At 42.8% G+C, this 20,983-nt stretch overlaps 1 protein-coding gene across 2 annotated transcripts in view; it reads right to left on the reverse strand.

Moving 5' to 3' along the window:
- The window catches only part of SHTN1 (shootin 1), a 52,903-nt gene extending 34,791 nt beyond the window's left edge, over nt 1-18,112 (reverse strand). For both annotated transcript variants that reach the window (XM_056494881.1, XM_056494880.1), the window contains exons 1-4: nt 17,924-18,112; nt 11,362-11,414; nt 4,859-4,919; nt 704-798 (exon numbers count right to left, since the gene is read on the reverse strand). In XM_056494881.1, coding sequence (XP_056350856.1) covers nt 704-798; nt 4,859-4,919; nt 11,362-11,414; nt 17,924-17,981 — 267 coding nt within the window. In that variant the 5' untranslated portion in view covers nt 17,982-18,112. The remainder of the gene's footprint in view (nt 1-703; nt 799-4,858; nt 4,920-11,361; nt 11,415-17,923) is intronic.
- Nucleotides 18,113-20,983: the final 2,871 nt, after the last annotated feature.

Raw genomic sequence — 20,983 nt, forward strand, 5'->3', positions numbered from 1 at the left:
TTTTTACCATATCTAAGGATGTACTTTGGGGAGGGAATGGGGAGGGAGGGAAAAAGAAAAAAAAAAAAAAAAAAAAAAGGCAGTCAGCATTGCTAATGAAATTTGGTTCAAAATTGCTGTAATCCATTTTCTGATGAAGTGGCTCAGATGCATTTTACACAACCAAAAATATATAAGAGAGATAAAAACATTCTTTAATAATAATGCACTTCTGATGAGATGGAATATAGAAAATTACACACTTGCTAAATTCATCAGACTAGACGCAATCAACAGAGCAGTGGAGGTCACCTTTCCCCTGCCCTTGCTTTGCTTTCATAAACAATCACCTGAAATGTAATGCAGTGGTTGACTTTTTCCATTTGATTTAGACACTGAAATGCTCATTATTGTTTTCACACAGAGGAGTTCTAAAACTTATTTTCCATTTAACCTAAATGAATATGAAAACTAGAGATCAGGATGCTGGTCCATGAAAATAGAAACTACATTAAAATGGATTTTTTTTTTTCTTTAAAGCCAGGAATAGTATTTTGCATCTTGCATCTGGCTATTAGTTTTTTTGCCACTTTCAAACTATTTCACAGCTCCACAAGATTATACAGAAACATATAAGGGTCATGCATACAATCTCAAGTTTTAAATTAACAAATAGGTGAATAAATAGATCAGAAAAAACCAGCATCACCATAATTCTCCTCACCTTAGAAGCCAAAGCCTCAGCACTTTCACGGCATGTCTTCTCAATTTCAAGATGGTTCTGAATACAGTTCACTTCCTCAATAACCATGTGAGAAACTAAGGGAAGAGTTCAAAAATTAGTCAGTATTTTCCTGAGATTGACACATGCCTCCCATGATCAGAAATAGCTTATCTTCTTTTGCTAACTTTCATTGTAAGCATTTCAAAAACAGGGAAGTACATACTTGGATAATCTCCATACAGGAGCTGTTCTGAGAATTGAATATTTGGGTTGTTCCTTTAAGCAATTCTCTCAAGCCATATTTGCAGCTTCAGAGGGGAAATTGTAGAACTGAGCATAAACTTATGAAGCAGAAGACTTGACCATCCTCATTCATCATCTTTATTTCACTAACACTTAAGAATCAGAATGACACCTTTAGGATAATCCCTTAAAATTGCCACCATGACATTTTCAGAAGACTGGAGCCTCTGTTTTTTCAAACAGCAAGATTAACTCAGATGTATTAAGATGTTTCTTTTCACTTTCTGGTCTGTTTCTTATCTCTGTGCTCGAGCAGGCCCTAAAATGAGCACCATGGTCTCACCTACCTTCACTGCTCACAACACAGATTCCAACACACTCACAAAATCTTCCCTGAGACCAGGGCCAAGACTGGGCTGTCTGACTGCAGCTGGAATGCACAGCTGTACATCTGATAGCACAGCTGGAGGAGCAAGAGACACATCTGTTCTCTGCACTTAGAGAATCCCTACTACAATTGTGGGTACACATCTCTCTGTCAAAGACAGGCAAAAGAGTGACCAAAAAGTTCTGGAATAAATCTTGGTTTGTAACATAGGAGAATGAGATGTGATGAGGTGAATGAGAAAGAATTTAAAAGAACAGATACATTCTGGCTTGCAATTCCACTGAGTACACAAGAACTTTAGTAGTGTTCCAAGTCTAAGGGACAGGTTTAAGGTTGCAAAGGGGAGCGAAGCAGAAAACTCAAGAATAGTTTTCCATTTCTCAGGCTCATTGATGCAATTCCCCCTTGGCTCCTGGCACCCTCATCCAATCCTAAACAGCAGCCTGGACCCTAATTCTGCAAGTCATTGCATGGCACAAATTCCTCCTCAGTCCAGTGTCACGATTTCAATGCAGACAGGAACTACTGCAGCTGAGCAACACTTTGGAGCAGGAACAGGGCTGGAAAATACAGTGTAAATACAGAAGGATTTTTTTCTAGCATTTCTTTTCATTTTCATCAAGATAAGCTTTAAAACCTAGGTTTTTATACCACTGGGTAGCAAATCCTCCTTGCCCTCTTCCAAGAGTTTTGACCAAAGACTGAAGAGAGAGATTTAAGTCCTCTTTGATATACAGAGGTCATCTTAATGACTACAAAGCAAAACTTCATGATAGGAAAAAGAAGGCCATTAAAAAATGTTATTTAATCAATTGAAGTTTTCATTATCAAAGTATTGCTGTTACCAGAGGAAACCAGCAACACACTGGTTTGCTGAATAGCTGCATGGAAGACACAAAATCTACAAAAAGGAAAAGGCTGGGCAGTGAACTGGCAAATCTTGGTCTAAAAACTATATTCACATGAAGTCTTCTACCAGCAGAGCAAGCAGATCTCTTTCTTTGATTGTCTTTTTATTTCCATTCCTCCTGACTATGGAGGAGTTATCTGCTCCAAATGTGCCATACCAGCTGCTACATTTAATTTGAGAAATGAAAAGTCCCATGTAGTACACCTCCCTATTTCTTCTGTTTTTATTCTACTGAGCCCTGGGAGCTTTGAGCAGTGAGATGCTTTGGGATGGATGAGGGAGAGTGGAGATACAGAGCTGCTCCCATTTCACAGACAGGAATCTAAGGGCCTCAAGCAAGGCTAAAGTTAGGAAACAAGGATCAGGCTCTCATGGCAGAACTAGGGATTACTCTTGGTTCATTTAAACTTAATTAACCTGCAATTATGATTAACTCAGGGGAAAAAAGTCTTTCCAAATTAAATACAAAAAATATATTATTTCCTAAGTCTGTCCAAAGTTCTTATTATGTTAATATTAATATTCATAAAGAAGCACTAAGTGGCCTGAAACATCTCTAACCTTGACAGTTTTTTTCAGGGGTAATAATAATCCGCAGCAAATGCAGGCCAACCAAAAACCACTTAACTAATTAGTAGTTGCAGTCACCGAGAAAACATGAATCAACACTGTTATTACAAGTGGCACATTTGAGTGGCATCTAATTATGACTTGATGAGCACGATACTTGCATTATCAACATTACTACTGCATCCCATCAGGGACTAAAAGCTGCTGATGGCATTGACTGCGAGAAACTCCCCCTCAATGGTACTGCAGCACCCAACAATCTCCTTGGCAGGGGCACCCTCACTAAATGACATGTTAAGCATAATTACTGGTAGACATTGTAAATAAACAGGATTGGAAGTGAAAATTGTACCAAGTGCATAAGACACAATCTGACACATTGGAAGTGGCAGCCTTAATTGAGAGTTTCTTTGACTGCTCAAGATCATTTCAACTGCATTTCTCGGAGGACAGTGATTATAACTGTGGAGACAGACGGCATAATGGTATCAGCACTGCTGACAGAGCAGTGAATTAAATTGTATCTGCTGTTGTGTGAAAGCCTTGATGAGAGGTACAGATCCTTAGTGGTCTTATCATTATAACACAATGGTCATGTTGTCATCAACCTTGCTGGCTCCAATTGAAAAGAAATGATTGTGTGTTGAAGCTTTCCCCCCCACCACCACCTTCTATCTCTTGTGCTCAATAGAACCAATTTTCAGAGAGCTATGAAATCACGCAATAGGGCCTAAAATGCAGCTGCTTGGCATACAAACGGGGCCCCATTAAACTGGAATCACACACAATATGTGTTTATGCCAGGAGAACAAATAGAAGCTGAGTACAGGCCAAGTTTATTCACAGACACAAAGCCAATGTAGCTCTTCATCAATATAATTGCCTTTTATATTGTCGTTTAAATAATGGGCTCTATTATTGCTTTAAAATCCTAATATTCCTGGCATTTTATCACTATGTTTACAAGGTATGTCCTTTAAAAATGTGAAAGGAAGATAAAAGAAACCTATAAAATCTTACAACATCAAATATTACCTCAAATTTTAAGTCTTAACTACTTGACATTTTCTGCCACACTCCAGTATTCCTCATATCATAACAAAAACAAAACAGGCAGCCGTTTTTCCAGGGAAATTATACTTCTTAGAGAACATGCTTGCTTCACAGAACTGTTACCTAAGATCATTCAAGGCACTAGACAATTCCTGTTGATTTCAGATTATTTTCCATAATTGTATCACACAAACTATTATAAAACAGAAGTGAGCAAATTCCTCTATTAACACAGTCACACAAAAGTACAGACCATGTGATTTCCTTCTCCTGCATTAACTTCATCCACATTTCTGATGCTTCACCGTGCAGCTCACTGTACTGGCACAAACCAGACACAACAGACCACAGTCCCATTGTAATTGTCTCTTCTAAGGAGCTATTCCACTAGGATACTTCCACTCCCATTAGATGTGCTTTGTTGCTTCCAGACACCATACGGTTTCAATAGAACCATTACCATAAAAGTGTAAAACTGAATATTGACATTCTCACAGCCCAGATGAGATAGAACTCGCTCTAAAAATTACCATGGGAAAGCAGTTTGTCCTAAAAACCTTTCCTGGTGTATCTATGCTTAAAGTGGTATTACTCCTTCATGAAAAAAAAATTGCCATTATTATTATTTTTATTGTTGCTATTATTATTATTAAGAATCTCAGCAACATCATCAAATCCTACCCACTTCAAGCATGCATCATTCCAAAAGTCACTTGGAGAATCCAGGTGAGACAGAGCCACATTTGAACCACTGTATTTTCACCACTTTGCACCTTGACAATGACTACCTGTGCCAGAGAGTATAAATGCTGTAACAGCATTTATTCTGACTGTGGGCAAAGTCTCACTGGATTAGTTCCTTAAAATCAGCTTTCAAGGAGAAACAGCAAGTGGACCTGAATCTCAGCATTCTTAGCATTGCTGTAGAATGTGCAGAACTATTTTCATAATGGTCTACATCAAGAAAATCCCACTGACATTATCAGCTTACTTTTCTGAAACTCCTCCAGCTTTTTGACAGCCTCATCTCGTTCTTGCTTGATTTTGTCACACTGTAAGAGAAGAGAAAATTGAAATGAAACACTGATCCCAGTTATTTAATTAGCAGTCAGTCACAACATGCAAAATCAACCAAGATCAACTGCAGCACAATAATGTACAGAAGCCTATCAAAGCATTTATTTTTCCTTTCAGCCATGTAAGATCAATGGAAATTACGCATAAAAAATTCATTACTCAGAGTATTTCCTAGCCAAAGTGGCATGCTGTACTTGATTTAGGTTCTGATTCAGAGCTACTCAGAAAATATTTTAAAGAGAAACATTATCCAAAACTGATATAAACAGTTAACCATGTTACACTGAGAGCAGAAGCAATACTTTGCATGTCAAAAATAGGCTGTAAGTTTAGTTTCTTTAACACAAATAGACTCAGAAGAGAGGCCTGCATTTCTATACCCACCATGTGTAAGGAAAACCTCAAAGCCAATCATCAGGGACATGCTGTTTAATTTCATTACATCATGACCAAAGTTTCAGCTTTCTAGAGAGAAAGGAACTCATTTTCATGATTTAAGGAGCTCCCATCATTCCAGTTCTATTAATTTTGTGGTTATTGCTAACACTACATAGGCCTGGAATTACTGATCTTATGAAGGAAGGGTTTCTTCAAAAAGAAAGAATAAAACAGATGTTAAATAGAATTCTTTAAGAAAACCCATTCTGTAAGTGAATGAAAGAACTCAAAGAAATGAGTAAAATTCACAAGAGACACAGCCAGTGATTAAGCACAGTGTGAAGAACACATGACCCAGGGGAAGTATGACTGGCACACAAGGTGCCTTACACACACATCCTTCCTCACATGTGGCTGGGCATGTTCACAGCAATAAATCAACCTAAGACCATGAGTTAACTTCTGGAAGAGATCTGTGTGACTGAGCTCCTTACAGTGCAACTCCAATTACAAGGATGCTGGCTACTGGAACAGAACTGGGTTAAAAAAAGAACCACAAAAAAACCAACCCTGAAATGATTTTGCTCGATTTTGAGTTTTTCCACATGAGGAGCCACTTTGAGTTAGCTGGGAAAGGAGCCTGCTGTTAAGCAACAAGAAGAGAGAGAGTCTGATTCAAAGGCAGCCAAATTCAAGAGAACTCTTCTATCAGCTACAGAGGACATTGGATGAGACCTAAAGAAGGATCTGCTCTCAGGCAAGTCGAGGATGCCACTGGTGTTGGCTCAGGGGAAGCTGATCTGTGGGACTAAAAGGAGCTGCATTCAACAAGCAATCTCTGTTCTCATGGCACTGGGGTGATGAGGTTTCAAGGGACAGGGGCTGAATAAGGGGACAGGTCAGTCACCAGCTGCTGTAAGGACTGTGAAACAAGGCAGAGCTGCAGAAGGAGCAGAGATGTGCTGAGCAAGCAGCACCAGACAAGGACTCACCACTCCCTGGGGCCCTGTTAACAAAGATCCTGTTAGGAGAATCTTGCAGAGGATGGGTGGGGAAGGGAAATCTGTGCATGAATCCTGCTGCTCAATGCCCTCCCTCTGTCTCCTCAGCAAAAATGTGTGTTACCTTTGTGGCAGAAGTGCAGTTGAAGAGCAGAAGACAGTGAGAGATGCAGAAGGTGTTTCTGGCTGTTCTGCAGAGCACAGTTCTGCCACAGAAGGGAAGTGGTGTGAGCTGCTGCCTCCTCGGATTTCCCAAGAAAGACACTGGAGCCACACTGACATACTTCACCCACGAATTTTTCTGCACACTGCAAGCTTTCAGCCCACTGCACATTAAGTGAGCAAATGCCTTTAAGTGCTCAGTTTAAAAACCAGGAAGATTAGCATTTTAAGGATCTCATCTGCTGCTTGTGGAAGCCAGCAACTTTCCTACTGATGGAAAGCTTGATGTAGAGAACACAACACACTCCCTTATCCCAACAACAGGAAAAACTCCTTTTAAAATCCTCCAGGCAGCAGGCTGTAAGGCAAAGCAGCTTTCCCTGTGCAGTGAAAGGAGAAGTTAAATGACCCATTCCACTTCACCTCGAGTGCTATTTGCAGAGAGAGCTCCATTTGGACCACGGCAAGCTGACTATTCTCCTCATAACTGTGACATTTCTCTGCACAATCAGGGTCTCCAGGCTTGGGTCTCTGCAGAGCAATTCCTGCTCCCAGTTGCAGTTTTCTCAATACCTTCCTTTTGCTGCTACTGTGCTTCAGAATGAAAGAGGAGGAAGAAAAGGAGAGCGGGAGATTGCTGCCCTTGCTGAAATGATCAATGGAAAGCACTTTGCCTTCTGTCTTGCAATCAGAGCCATGCAAGCAGAGCTGTTACAGGTCCTTCCTAAAAATACCCTAGTTTATCTTCTAAGAACTAGAAAAATTTGAGATTTTCTTTAACTACTTAAACTGTTTCAAATTTAAAATTTACACAAAAATAAAAAGCCTATAAACTATGTTTCATAATAAAAAAATACTGTCACCCTTTAAAATAAATTGACCTCAACTTTAAAACTGAAAAGTTTAAAAATCAATATTTAGACATATGAGCTGCTCATAAAACACTTCACAGAAGTCTTAAAAGTTCACAAGCATCTCACTTTTCAAAAAAGCAATTTGAGGCATACACAATAGAATCATTAATAGACAAAAGCATCCCTATTCCTAAATATTACAAGGCTAATATCATAACATTACTATAAAATCTACTGTTTGCTTTCCACATTCAAGCACATGCAGCTGCTGAGGAGAAACAGTTTCCAAGCATTTACTAAGCTTCCCCTTTCCAGTGTAAAGGGATAGCTCCAAACTAAAGTGCACCCTTGAATAAAAATTAAAAAGTTTGTAGCTCCTGGATTGTCAGTCAATTTTCTGTTTTTAACTTAACTAAGAGGTCCAGCTTCTCTGCAAAGTAAAATCCCCATTTCTTCTATTTTATTTAATATATCTAGTATTATTAGTAGTAATCTAATATTTATACCACCATTATCTCACTTATAAAAACCCCAACGACATAAACAGACAATTGGGTACAGGAGTCAGTGGTAATCTCCCAGCAGTAAAAATACACTGCATCTGTATTTTTAGAAATTAGCAGTCTAGTTGCCAAAATTAATTTTGTGAGTAACTCCATATATTCTTCACTTTTGCAGGTGCAACTTCAGAAGATTTGTCGACCCCTCTCTTTTCAGATCTTGGCCTTCTAGGTACCCAGTACATAAGGCAATACTTTAATTTCTAGTTTCTTATCTGTTCTCTACTAACAGGCTTTTTTGCCAACTATTTTGCCAACATAAGCTCCTACAGACTTCAGTAAAAGGCCTTCAAAGGGCACAAAAACAACAGGGAGATTGTTCAGTCCAGATATTAAGATGCAAGAAGTTCACGTAGTAGTCATATAGTCAATTAAACCATTGCTAAGCAACACAAGACCCAATTCTTTCCCACTTACACAGACTGTGAAATGCATGCAGATTTAATGCTTGTTCTAAAATTGTGATTTTGGTGCAGTGCTTAAAAGTATCCAATGACATTTGCAATACTCTACTTAGAGAAACAATGACCATGTTATCAAGGCAGAATTCCTTCCCCGTTCCCACTTGGTGACAAAACATATAATCCACTCCATCCACTGCTTTAACAGAGCAAGCACCATGAATGATGTATCAGAGATACAGTATTACACCTACTGTTTTGGATAGCAGTCGTGCTTTTTTTTTTCCCTACTGGCAGCATGACAAAACACTGTCAAAACCAGCGTTCAGAGTCATTTCTGTCTGATTAGCAAGTAGTCAAATATTTATTCATGATCTGACTCTGAATATGTCAGAAGTGCATATTAAGTTACCCACATTTGTGTGCAGCTGAACATTAGTTATCCATTTTTGGGGGGCTGGTATGAATGTTTTGCTGGCTACATCAATAAAAAAAGGTGACCTAAGAGATGCAATCTGCCAATATAATTTCAGCTCTGCTGTTTCTAAATGTATTTAAAAACACTAACAAAAAATATCTGGGGAAATGTTGTCAGAGACTCCACCAGTGGTCTTCAAATTGGCAGTTTTGCAAGGCAGTGAGGAAGAGATACTGTGGATCAAAGATCCTCTATTTTGCTCCTAAATTTTCATGGTTATTAGCATCCCTTTAAAGCAGTAGTGCTTTGAACAAAGTAACCCACATAAAAGTCAATTTACCTCCTAATTTCAAGAAAAAATATGGAACAAAGAGCATAAATTTTCAAAAATATAAATTGTATCTTAAGTCAGCTGCCCATTATCCACTAAGTTCTGTGTGTCTAATGGAAACTAGGACAATTTCTGCACGTACAGCTCATCTTTCAGAGCCATACAAGTACAGTAGTGACTTAGAGAAGTATTCCAAGTGTGCCAAAAGCACATACACAAAGAGTGCTATTTAATTCTTCTAGGGCACTTTCCACACACAGTCTGCAAGTTACCTGCTAAAAAAATTAACTTCTCATTCTCCTGTCGACGCAATTATGTGACCACAATTGATACAGAGGAAGCCATTTGCTGACATTTACAGTGACAGACAGTGGCAGATACTGGAAGAGAAGTCACCCACAACTTCCCCAGAAGTGAGAAAGGCAGAGAAAGTCTGTGCTGCATTTCTCCAGCAATAGTTTGATCCTGAAAAGCACAAACTAAGAAACAAAGCAAGAGATGCTAAGGACCCTCAGGATTATTTTGCCCTGCTATAACACAAGGAATAATTTCTTCCACTATTGGCACTGGAAGCAAATATAACCATGAACTCTGTATCAGATTTTTTTTTTTTATTTTTTTATTTTAAGAAATGCACTTACAGCCTCCCACTTAAACACTTGAGTCCATGCACTTGAACAATGAACCATGACTGCTTACACAAGCACACCAATTTTCAGGATGGAGTTTCTGGAAGGAGAAAACTTGCGTAACAACAGAAAGTCCAGCCCTGAGCACGTGCTTAAGTGATTTGCTCAGCTGGGAATGTAATCCCCATGTGCTCAGGCTTGGAAGATTTTTGGGTGTTAGGCAAGCATTCTGAAAAAGTTCAAAGCAGCCTCCAGATGAAACACACAGGAGAAGCTAGAGATATGCAGCTGTAGGAAAGAAGTCTTGTGAGAGAGAGGAGCAAGGAGTCAAGAAGAGCAAAATGGAAGAAACAACCTCAGAAATTCTCATTCCATCTCAGTTTCAGGAATAACATTTTTCATTGAAATTCCCTTTGAAGAAAAAAAATTTAAATAAAAATGTAACTCAGGGAAGTCTCCTCATTCCTTCCTTCCCAAGCTAAACAAAGCTCTTCTGAAGAAACACCAAAGCTGATATGACTTGGGTTCATGGCAAAGCTGGGGAGCCTGTTTTTCATGGGTGTACACAAGTCCTGGCATGGCAATCCCACCATATGATAGAAACCAACAGCCAGCACAGGACAAACTAAAGGAAGAGAGCAGTGCAGAGCAGGATGCTGAAATCACTCCCAGGCTGCAAATGGTTTGGAGACTGCAGGAGAAATCTGCCCAGGTGTTAAACATGCTGCTACAAGCTTCCTACATGCCTCCCTTTCTGCTGTCAGAGACAGCATTCTGAGCTGGATGAAATCCTGGTCTAACTCAGTTTTATTCTCATTTTCTTCTGAGCATTTCTTCCAAACAGCAAAGATGGGACAGATTTCCTGGGATATCCGAGACGTTGGTGTAGGACAGCAGAACAGGAATGCAGCAACAACCAAAGAGAAAAGGACAAGGAGGTCAGAGGGTAGGAGGGAATGAAGCACAATAGGCTGACCTCGGGAGAAATACATGTAATCTTTGCTGAATCGTAAGTGAAACGTAAGTTTCAAATTTTTTTAATAAGGAAAGAGTTAGGGACAAGGTCTTCTCACTACAGCCTTGAATTGAAACATTTGTAACTAAAAATGACCCTTCTAAAATCATTTCAGAAGAAGCTGAATTAAACCTACATGTCTTGGCAGAAAAGAAGGATTTGAAAACAAACAGGTTTCTTACATCTTCAGCTCACTCATACTGGAGAAAGGAGAATTCTGCCTACAGTACAGGGTAGCACTGCATTCCTCCCTACCTTCAGAAATCATATTCCTACATTCTGAATGTTGAGAAGCTGATGGAAGTTGTTCTCCTTTTTTCTTTGCAGTAATTAAGTCCCCTGTGCCAATGAAGTCATAATAAAACAAGACTTAGATCAAAGAGAAACAATTTTATCTGAACACGTGACTTGGTTTATGCTCCCACTGTAATCACAGGCAAACCTGGAAAAGCAGCAATCACTTAAAATATATTCACAGGAACTTTTCAGGAGTGAAGCAGCCAGAATAGCTGTGATAGTTGTATACATTGCCCTTAAAACATATAGAAACAAGTAATAGTTATTATTAGTAAGTAATAGCAAGAAAGCAGCCAACAATCTGCCACAGTCCACAAGGTATTCTGGCATTTAGCTTTTCAGTATTAAATTAATAATTGATATATACAAACCTCTTCTTTTGTTTTCTTATTTTCTGCTCTAAGCTCTTCATATTCGCCAATAGCTACACAAGGAAACAAAAAAGAAAAAAGTTAATATAGCAGTACCTCTTCCCAAATTAGTTCTTCATTTGATTAAATTTATAACTCTTCTGTTTGTCTACACAGACTTCTTGTATAACATGGGTCATAAACTCCATTAATAGCCTATTAATATCTATGAACTGGCAGCTTTCTAGAAGTGAAGCAATTAGGAAGTGTCTGAAAAAGATGGTAGCTCCCAAAACAATCAATTCTTGATCAATGTAGAGTTAAACAATCTTATTGATTGAGTTCAAAAATTACAAGGTGAATATACTGGTTTGCAGTGACCATTTCAAACCCACAAACTGACTCAGGTTACAAATCAATCCTAGAAAGAATGGTTGGTGCAATATACGGGTATCTGCCTTTACTTTGTCCCTACTTCTCCTCACAAAATTCCTACCCACCACCTATGCCCAAGAAGCAGGGGAAAAAAAACCAAAACAAAACAAAAATCCAACAGGTAGATGAACAAACAAGAAAGCAGACTGGTGAAACAATGCATTTCCTACACAGAAGCACAAAGGCTATGACTCCTGGTCACTGCTCCACTGCCAAGCTATTCCTTGTTCCGTTCAGGAAAATAAGGGAAGAGACTTCACCATCCAGATATAAGAAAAGGAATGAAAACTGTACCAACAGATACAATTCAGGTTTCTCCATACTTGGAAACGCTCGTGTTTGCTCACCTTTAAGGCAAAGTCATTCCTGCCATTCAATACTTTACAAATGACTAAAAAATGTAAATACAATTTGCCCCACCCTCGAGAGCTCTCTTTACAGACTCCATGAACAGAGAACTCTGAATCATTAGCCCTGAAGGAGAAAATGACAGAATATTCTGGCCTATAGCTCTCAAGCCACCCAAAACATACTCTCAGCCAACCCCACTCTTTCCTAAAGTAAAAGAGCAAAACCCCTAAATGGCCAATGTGAGTGAACACAGAATGTTCCTTCACAACAGTGACCTCACTTATTCACCAAGTACTCACTCCACAGCTCAGCTGCCAGAAGGGGCTGTCCTGTAAACCTATCAACATCCTTTATCAGCATTAAATTAAGTAGGTAACTTTTTATGCAGAAACTCCTTTAATTGCAACTTAGCATTTTGATTTTCAGTTGTGAACCTGTGTCTTCTGAAACTGAATTTGCTAACAAAATGTAAATATTATCTAAATTAGATGTTTTATGTATTAGGTACTAACTGTGGTTGAAAAGCACTCATTACTAAAACAAGGCCATAAGGCTAAAAGTATATAATGACTATAATTCACAAGGAACAACAGGAAAGACACCTTCATTTGCACAGAGTGAGGTGGTGACTCTTCCTACTCTTTTTATTAAAAAAATTAATCAACCTCTTTCCTAAAGCTGCATATTAAAAAATACAAATTAAAGACAAAAAACCCCCAAACTTTAAAAATGCCACATGCATATACTTTAGTATTTATATTGCAAACCAGGGTAGCCTTCAAGTCGATTTCAGAGCCATTCCATGCCAAATCAATAAGTAATGCCACTTCAGGATTTCAAATCTACTTATTTACTCCAAAAATAAGTAGAGCTGTCAAAGAAAGCAAGTGTCACTCCTCTGGTTTTGCTTCCATATCATGGACCAGGCATGTCTTTACTGGTACAGCAAGAGTAACAACTGCCAGTGCAAGAAGTCCTCTGCTCCAGATGAAATAACCTATGCTAGAAGTAAACTAACACCTGGCTTTTTGGATATATCATTAGAGACAGAATTACCCCTGTCTGCACCAGAAACTTTAATGGAATTGCTGCCACCCCGTTGCTCCCTCCAGTGTACATGGGAAGAACCAGGCCAAGAATGTTGTGAAAATTCTCAAACAATGGCCTCCTACACGTACAGCATGTACAACAAACTGTGTATTGCTGTCAAAAGGACCAAAAAAAGCCAAAACGGATAAATTTTTCCCTTGTTCACCACTTTAGGCTCAAAGATCCCTTCTGCTAAGTTCAACTAACCAGTATTTCAACAGGATGCAGTAAGGCACCAGCAGCACCAGACAGGTGCAAACTATTTCCAAAGAGTGCCTGGGCAGCACTTTTAACACCTCCTTCTGTCAAGGGGAACCTATGGGACAGCATTACACTCATCACTTTACAATGACTCTAAATCTTGACTCACAATACACAAACCTATTATCAGGCTTAAAGCCCACTTGGGCAAACCAAGCTTTTGGTCACATATCAGTTGCACTTGCTGAAACCTACATGGCTCAATTACCTAACAATTGTTAAAACAATAAACAAATAAAAATCACCTGTGTAAGTACACAAGATAAGTGTTAGGTACAAATACTGTCAGTTCCTGCATCTGTGTTCCCATATGACTTGATTTTACTCAAATCTGTGAAAGTGTACATGTAAATTTAATTAAACCCCAAATTTGCATCTTGCAGTCTTACAGCTTCCTTGAAAAAACAGGGCAGGAAAACTAAACACAACCACTGCCTGTTAAAGACCAACCACTCAGTTCACACCAAAAGATTTGCCTTCACAAGTTTCTAAAAAAAGAGATAGGGTTCAACACAGAAAACTGAAGTGGGAAAAACACTTGAACTCTAATACATTCAAGCAGGATGGGTTCTGCTGGGGAATGATGGCTGCTGTGTATGAAGACATACACACAGGTACAATGGGAAAAAATAGAGCAGTGACTACAGAGGGCAAGACAGCAGCCAACAAGGTGTCCTCAGAAATTCCTCTGGCCATAAAAATTACCCATCTGCCACAAAGTACAATAAATTTGTCAGACCACATTAGGAGCTTGTCAATAGCACACATTTAAAAGGTACTGCTCTGAGATATTGCTGTCAGATTGGCAGTCTAGTCTGTTCCTAAGAAGATACATATAAGATGTTCCCTTATTCAAAGGTGCTGACATAAGAAAAAGCTTTAAGAGATCAAATAGATGATGATTTTTTTTAAAAAAAAAGTATACAGAGCCATACTGCTTGGGACTAGAGATTGGAAATCATCACACTTCAATTCCAGCCAAAAAACACAGAGCAAAGTTAGCCCTTTCAAAATTGAAGAAAAAAATCAGGCAATATAAATACCTTCAGTGTATGTGTGGTTTAACAGTTTTTACCCACTGTAATTTAATAGTGACCACAAATGTGGCTGTGATGGTGGCAGGGCTGAAGTGTAATTTTACCTAGTTTATAACTCCAGACACTTTGACCACTGACTCCAGTTTTCAGTTGAACAAAAAAGGGACTATTGCAGAAGATGACTCTGTCTTTAAGGGCAAGGTACCAGCAGTGCCAGTAAAACCAAAGATAAACAAGGCAATCTTCCAGGCAGGTAATAAACGACTGTTATGACTCAGCTGTTAGTCAAGTTTGCTATCATTCCTCAGGTCCTACAACCAACCACTAATAACACAAAGTTTTGCCAAACTGCTTTTTTTTTTTATTTATTTTTTTTATTTTAAGTCTTACCCATAGGAATATAAGGCCCAGTTGAATAGAAGTGTGCATCACTGGAAACATCACTTAAAGTACAGTTAGACAACAGTAATATTTATAGCGAAGCTGCTTTATCAAACCATGACATTTCAGAAAACTATTTGAGGATTAAAACTCAAACAACACTTTTAAGTCCAAAATATCATCAATACAGAGATCTTGTTTCTTCCTGATGCTCACCTTAAACTTGTTAATGGAGCAAGCTAAAGAATGATCAGTATCAGGTATCTGAGTCTAACACACAGGACTTGGAAAATTCAGCAAGGGTGAAAGATAAGAGTATCTTGCACACAGACGGCTTCAGTGTCCTTGTTGCTGCTCAGAGCTCTGCCAAACAGCCAAGCAAATTTGTCCAAGCCCCAGAGAGCTTCACAGCTGCCACTGAGAATTGAGTGGGCAGCTACAAAACGCCTGCCTCAGGTTCAACCTCCTGGCCTTGGTCAGAAGCATGAGCAGCAGCTGAAATGTGACAGCAGTCAGGACAGATGCTGCTACCTGCCCTCCCCTCTACCTAGGGCACCACTTCTCAGGCACTTCATTTACCTGGTGCCACGCAAGTCTCTCAAGGCTAGAAAAACACATCCTGAAAAAGAAACCAAGGCAACAGCTACTGAATGAACATTTTCTGAAACCTCTCCAAATCCATTTGCGTTTTTCAGAAATCTGACTACACACCAAAGTCTTAGAAGAACCTGAAGCCGTACACCACTCAGAACAAAATAAAGATAAGTCTGTGTACCCATAACTCCAAATAGTCAGATCCAGCAGATCCTTCCACCAACTGCATTTATTTCCAAAATAATACTGGTATATATATTTGGAAGAAATAAACAAGAAAATTACGAGACTCTGTTTAACAGACCATCGTAAAATTACTCGAGGGAAGTTGGTAGTATCTAAAAAAGTCTTGTTTTGTTATCAATAAGAATGGAGGGAACACTATCTATTCCAAATTACAATATATAAAGAGTAAGCAAATTTACTTATCTACAGTAACAATATATTTTATTTTACTATTAGTATAATTTATCTCATTACCTTTTCACTGCTTGAGTTTTTCACTCAAGGCACCAGACTCATCAGTTAACACAACTTAACTACTGATTTAACTATGTGTGCTACCACACTTTTTTGCATAGTTTTAGATGTAAAACAGAAGAGTATTTAAATTTTTTTCCCACTGGGTAACTTTTTGCCTACATACAACAACTTTCTCTCCAGACACATAATCACAAAAGTGTATGTTAGCCTAACAACAACACACTAAACTCCTGTGTTTAAGGATGAACATCCACCAAGAACACAGCCTTACAGGAGCGGGTCTGCCAAGTACAGCTTCTATTTCAACAGCTCAGGTGGATCTGGGACAGCCAGTCCTCAAATTACGGTAACTTTCCCTTGAACTAATTCCTCTAGACCTGTAAAATTTCCTTAGATATTAAAGGATACCCAGCCCACTGGACGAGAAGACTTTCAAAGAGCAGAAGTGCTCTAAACAATTTCAACGGGCTCAGTTTTCTCTAAAGAGTAACACAAACTTGTCTTTTTTGAAACGGATTATTTTCATTTTCACAAATGCTCTTTTGGAGGCAACAGTACTGAAGGGAAGAAGTTCAGTCAGCAAGAGAACCAGATTTTGAGCCTTATTTTTTGGTCTCAGATTATCAAAACATACAGCTGTAAAATTATCAATTTACACCTAATGAATCCTTCCAAGTAATCACGAATTTCCAAAGCTGAGCATACAAGAAAAACCCAAGAAGTGACAAAGCAGGTCATGGATAGTCCATTAATATCCAAATGAAACTTGTTAAAGAAAAGCTTCTGCTACACAGCAAAAGTGATGGAGCACATTTATAGTCAGAATGAATGACAGAAAAATGGGCACTGATGAACTCCTGTAATTTCACTCTTTAACACAACCTTGTCCAATAGGTCCTTTCCTAATTGCCTCTCCCTGGCTCACGGGAGACCAGGAGAGCTCAGCTGTGGGAATTACCAGATGTGATTCCAGCGTGGCTCCTTCACACCTCCTGCACATGGAGCTGCGGCACAGGAGGCAGCACCGACCGCCTGGGGCACAGGAAGATGCTCACAACTCAAACATGTCTTCAAACACCTGAATGTGCCTACATTACTGCTTTTTATTCTCCTGACTATCTAAGGCTAACTTTGGTTGATCAACCACGCTCAGGGAAGGACTGACCACAGAAGAGTTAAAAAATGACTTATGAGCACCCAAACTATTTTCCATGCGCCTACCTGCAGAGGATTAAATATTATTGTTCTAATGAGTCAGACTATGCACTCGTGAAACGGAACACGGTAGAATTCTGGTCCTTTCTGCTAAAGCACCGAAAGCGACCCTCACACGGCACCAAAGCAGCCCAGGATGGAACTGCTGCAGTGCCACAGAAACCAAGAGCGCAGCAGGACGAGCCCTGAGCTGCCAGCGGGAAGTTTGCCGGCTGATGCGGACTGGCATGGCAGGTGTTTGCTGGGTCGGGCCGGGATGGATGCTGCAGCACGGAGCGGGAATGGGACACGCTGGCAGGAGGGCCAGCCTGCCAGGCCCGGAGCTGTCCGCTCCTGGCAGCCCCCAGGCCCATGTGCGGCACCGCCGCCTCCCGCCACCGCCATCGGCCCCGCGACGGCCGCGCTCCTCAGCCGCTGTCAGCGCGCCGGGAAACGCCACCGAGCCCAACCCATGTGCAGCCAGAGCGGGGCGGCGAGGCAGCGCGGCGGGGAAGAGCCAACACGTTGCACTCCCCTGCTTCGTTTCATTAAGGCTTTTATTATTTCCCTCTGTACGGGCAGAGCAAGGGGCCTGGGAGCGGGGCCGGGGGACGCCCAGGCCGCGCCCGCCCCGCCGCGCCCCGTGCCCCCGCCGGGCGCGGAGCCCTCGCCCCGCTCCCGCCGGCCGAGCCCGGGCCCGCGGCGGAGCGGGGGGAGCCGCTTTCTCCAGCGCCGGAGGCGGCGCCGCCCGCCCCTACCTTGGTCCTTCAGGCTGGCGAGGAGCTCCAGCTGCTTCTCCTCGTCGGAGCTGTTCATCCTGCCCCGCCGCCGCCGCCACGGGCCGGCGGCTGCCCCGCTGCGCTCCGCCCCGGCGAGCGCCGCTTCACCTGGCAGCGGGCGGGCGGCGGCGGCCGCAGCCCCGGGGCGCGGCGGGCGCGGCGAGCGGCCCGGCCCGCTCCGCTCTGCACATGCCCAGACTCCCGCGGCGCCCCAGTGAGCATGTGCGGGTGCGGGCACGGCGGCCCCGGGCGGGCAGCGCTCGGAGCGGGGTCCGGCCCCGGCCCCTGGAGCTCCGCCGGGCGGGCAGTGCTCGGAGCGGGGTCCGGCCCCGGCCCCTGGAGCTCCGCCGGGCGGGCAGTGCTCGGAGCGGGGTCCGGCCCCGGCCCCTGGAGCTCCGCCGGGCGGGCAGTGCTCGGAGCGGGGTCCGGCCCCGGCCCCTGGAGCTCCGCGGGCGGGCAGTGCTCGGGGTCCGGCCCCGGCCCCTGGAGCTCCGCCGGGCGGGCAGTGCTCGGAGCAGGGTCCGGCCCCGGCCCCTGGAGCTCCGCCGGGCGGGCAGTGCTCGGAGCGGGGTCCGGCCCCGGCCCCTGGAGCTCCGCCGGGCGGGCAGTGCTCGGAGCGGGGTCCGGCCCCGGCCCCTGGAGCTCCGCCGGGCGGGCAGTGCTCGGAGCGGGGTCCGGCCCCGGCCCCTGGAGCTCCGCGGGCGGGCAGTGCTCGGGGTCCGGCCCCGGCCCCTGGAGCTCCGCCGGGCGGGCAGTGCTCGGAGCAGGGTCCGGCCCCGGCCCCTGGAGCTCCGCCGGGCGGGCAGTGCTCGGAGCGGGGTCCGGCCCCAGCTCGCCTGGTCAGTCTGCTTGGAATAGACTTCTGGGGTCATCGAGCCCAACCACTTGTGACCGAGCACATCCATGTCAACCGCAGCCCGGCTACCTTCAGACTTTCCTTGTGCGCCTCCAGGGATGGTGACTCCACCACATCCCCCTCCGGGCAGCCCATTCCAAAGTCTAATCTCCCTTTCTGTGAAGAAAGTCTTTTTAATGTCCGAGTTAAATCTCCTCTGCCTTGACACTGTGGCCCCTTGTCCTGTTGCTGGTTTCCTGGGAGCAGAGCCTGACCCCATCTGGCTCCAGCCTCTTTTCAGGGGATTGTAGAGTGAGAAAGTCCCTGGAGCATCCTCCAGGCTGCACACCCCAGCTCCCTCAGCTTCTCCACACAGGACGTGCTCCACACCCTCCACCAGCTTTGTTGCCCTTCCCAGTACTAATTCCAGCCCCTCAGTGTCCTTCCTGGTTTGAGTGGCCCAGAACTGGACACGGCACGGCAGAATCGCTCCCCTGCTCCTGCTGCCTCGCTGTTCTGACACAGACCAGATGCCTTCTCGGCTGGTGTTGACCAGCACCCCAGGTCCATTTCCACCCTTTCGCTTTGCAGCCCCTCTTCCCCAGCGTGTTCTGTGCAGGGTTGGTGTGGCCAGTGCAGGACTCTGCACTTGGCCGTGTTGAACCTGATGCAGCTGGTCCTTGCCCTGTGATCCAGCCTGTCCAGTCCCCCAAGAGCTGGGATTAAGCCCTCCTGCACCACTCCCCACACAGCTGCTGGTGTGTTGCTGCTTTTTTAATATGTCCTTTTGCACGGCTTGCATATCACAGCTTTCCACTGAGGATCCCTTGCCCAGAGGAGTGGTGGGGACATAAAGCAGCTATTTGAGTGTCTTGGTATAAAGAAAGCTAAAAGCTTAAAAAAAAAAAAAAAAAAAAAAAACAAACTGGAAGGTTGCATTACTGTTTGTGAGGATCCAAGGGGAACGATTTCATGCCAGTGTCCAGCATTTTAAGGAAACTTTGGAACAGCATTAGGGCAGAGGGCTTTGAGAGAGACCTGCTGTGTTCACCTCAGAAGAGCACACTTCCCTCTGCTATTCTCTGATGATCCCTTTCTGGAAAAGGAGGGGTTCCAGTAATAATCTCTGTATTAAAATGCTTACAGTGCCCAGTTGAGAGTAAGTGCAGTGCAGAGTTTCTGTTTATACATTTTGCTGAGCTCCAACAGCAGTCAACTGAGCAGCAGCTATCTCTGGACTGGCCTGGGCAAAGGTACAGTTGGTACTCCTCCCTCCTTCTTTGGCAAACACTCTGGGCAGGCAGGTCAGAGCACACAGATGTGGCAACATTATTTAGAAATACCAGAGAGTGAAAGGAAAGAGACCCTGCTACAAACAGCTGCTCAGTCCTCCTGCCTCCTTCCTCCCCTACAGTGCTCTCTAGTTTTCTCATTTTTACCTAGTAAAGCTTTAAAACATGAGGAGACTCTGTATTGATGCTTTGCAGCCCTTTCTGTCCTACAGGTGGTTAATGACACGTGTAGCATCCTGGAAAGAAGCCATAAGAACCACATGAGCTGTGCTGATGTCTCAGAAGCGTGGTGTGCTCCACGTAAGGCAAAGGAGGCAAGTTCAAGTCAGCTCATTTTGGACTAGTCAGCACAAAACACCTTTCACTGTACCAAATACAAAGGCATGAATTGGTGCTTCTAGTCGTATGCAAAGAATGGGAAATGACCTTGGAAAACCAAGGAAGGCTCTGTAGAGGAAGTGGGAGGCAAAGTGCAAGTAGTTATGTAAGTGCTGTCAGTAAGGTGCTGCAGCAAAAGAGTGGGGGTATGCTGACAGCAGGGCAAAAAGTTTCTTCTGTAACACTGACAAGACAAAAATAAATTTTCTGTATCCAGTTCTTCAAAAAATGGTAGAAAAATTTTACAGACAAAGCACAAGAGAAAAAAAACGACATGAGGTTTGAGGAGAGTGCTTTGCAACGAGAGACCTCAAATCCTTGATCTTTTTAATTGAGCAAAAAGAAAACAAATTATTTGGTGTTGGCAATTTCAATACTTTAGGGCTTTTCAGCCTAGTGGAAAAGAGTCAACCAGAATCTGTGTCTGTAACCAGAAGCTGAATGTAAAAGCTACAAATAAAACCACACATCAGTAAATGCCTCCATTGGAAGGAACACAGAGGTCCTGTTTAGGTCCTTGGAGTTCTGGGATGA

This window comes from Oenanthe melanoleuca, chromosome 6 (genome assembly GCF_029582105.1).
Source record: "Oenanthe melanoleuca isolate GR-GAL-2019-014 chromosome 6, OMel1.0, whole genome shotgun sequence".
In the NCBI taxonomy this organism is placed as follows: domain Eukaryota; kingdom Metazoa; phylum Chordata; class Aves; order Passeriformes; family Muscicapidae; genus Oenanthe; species Oenanthe melanoleuca.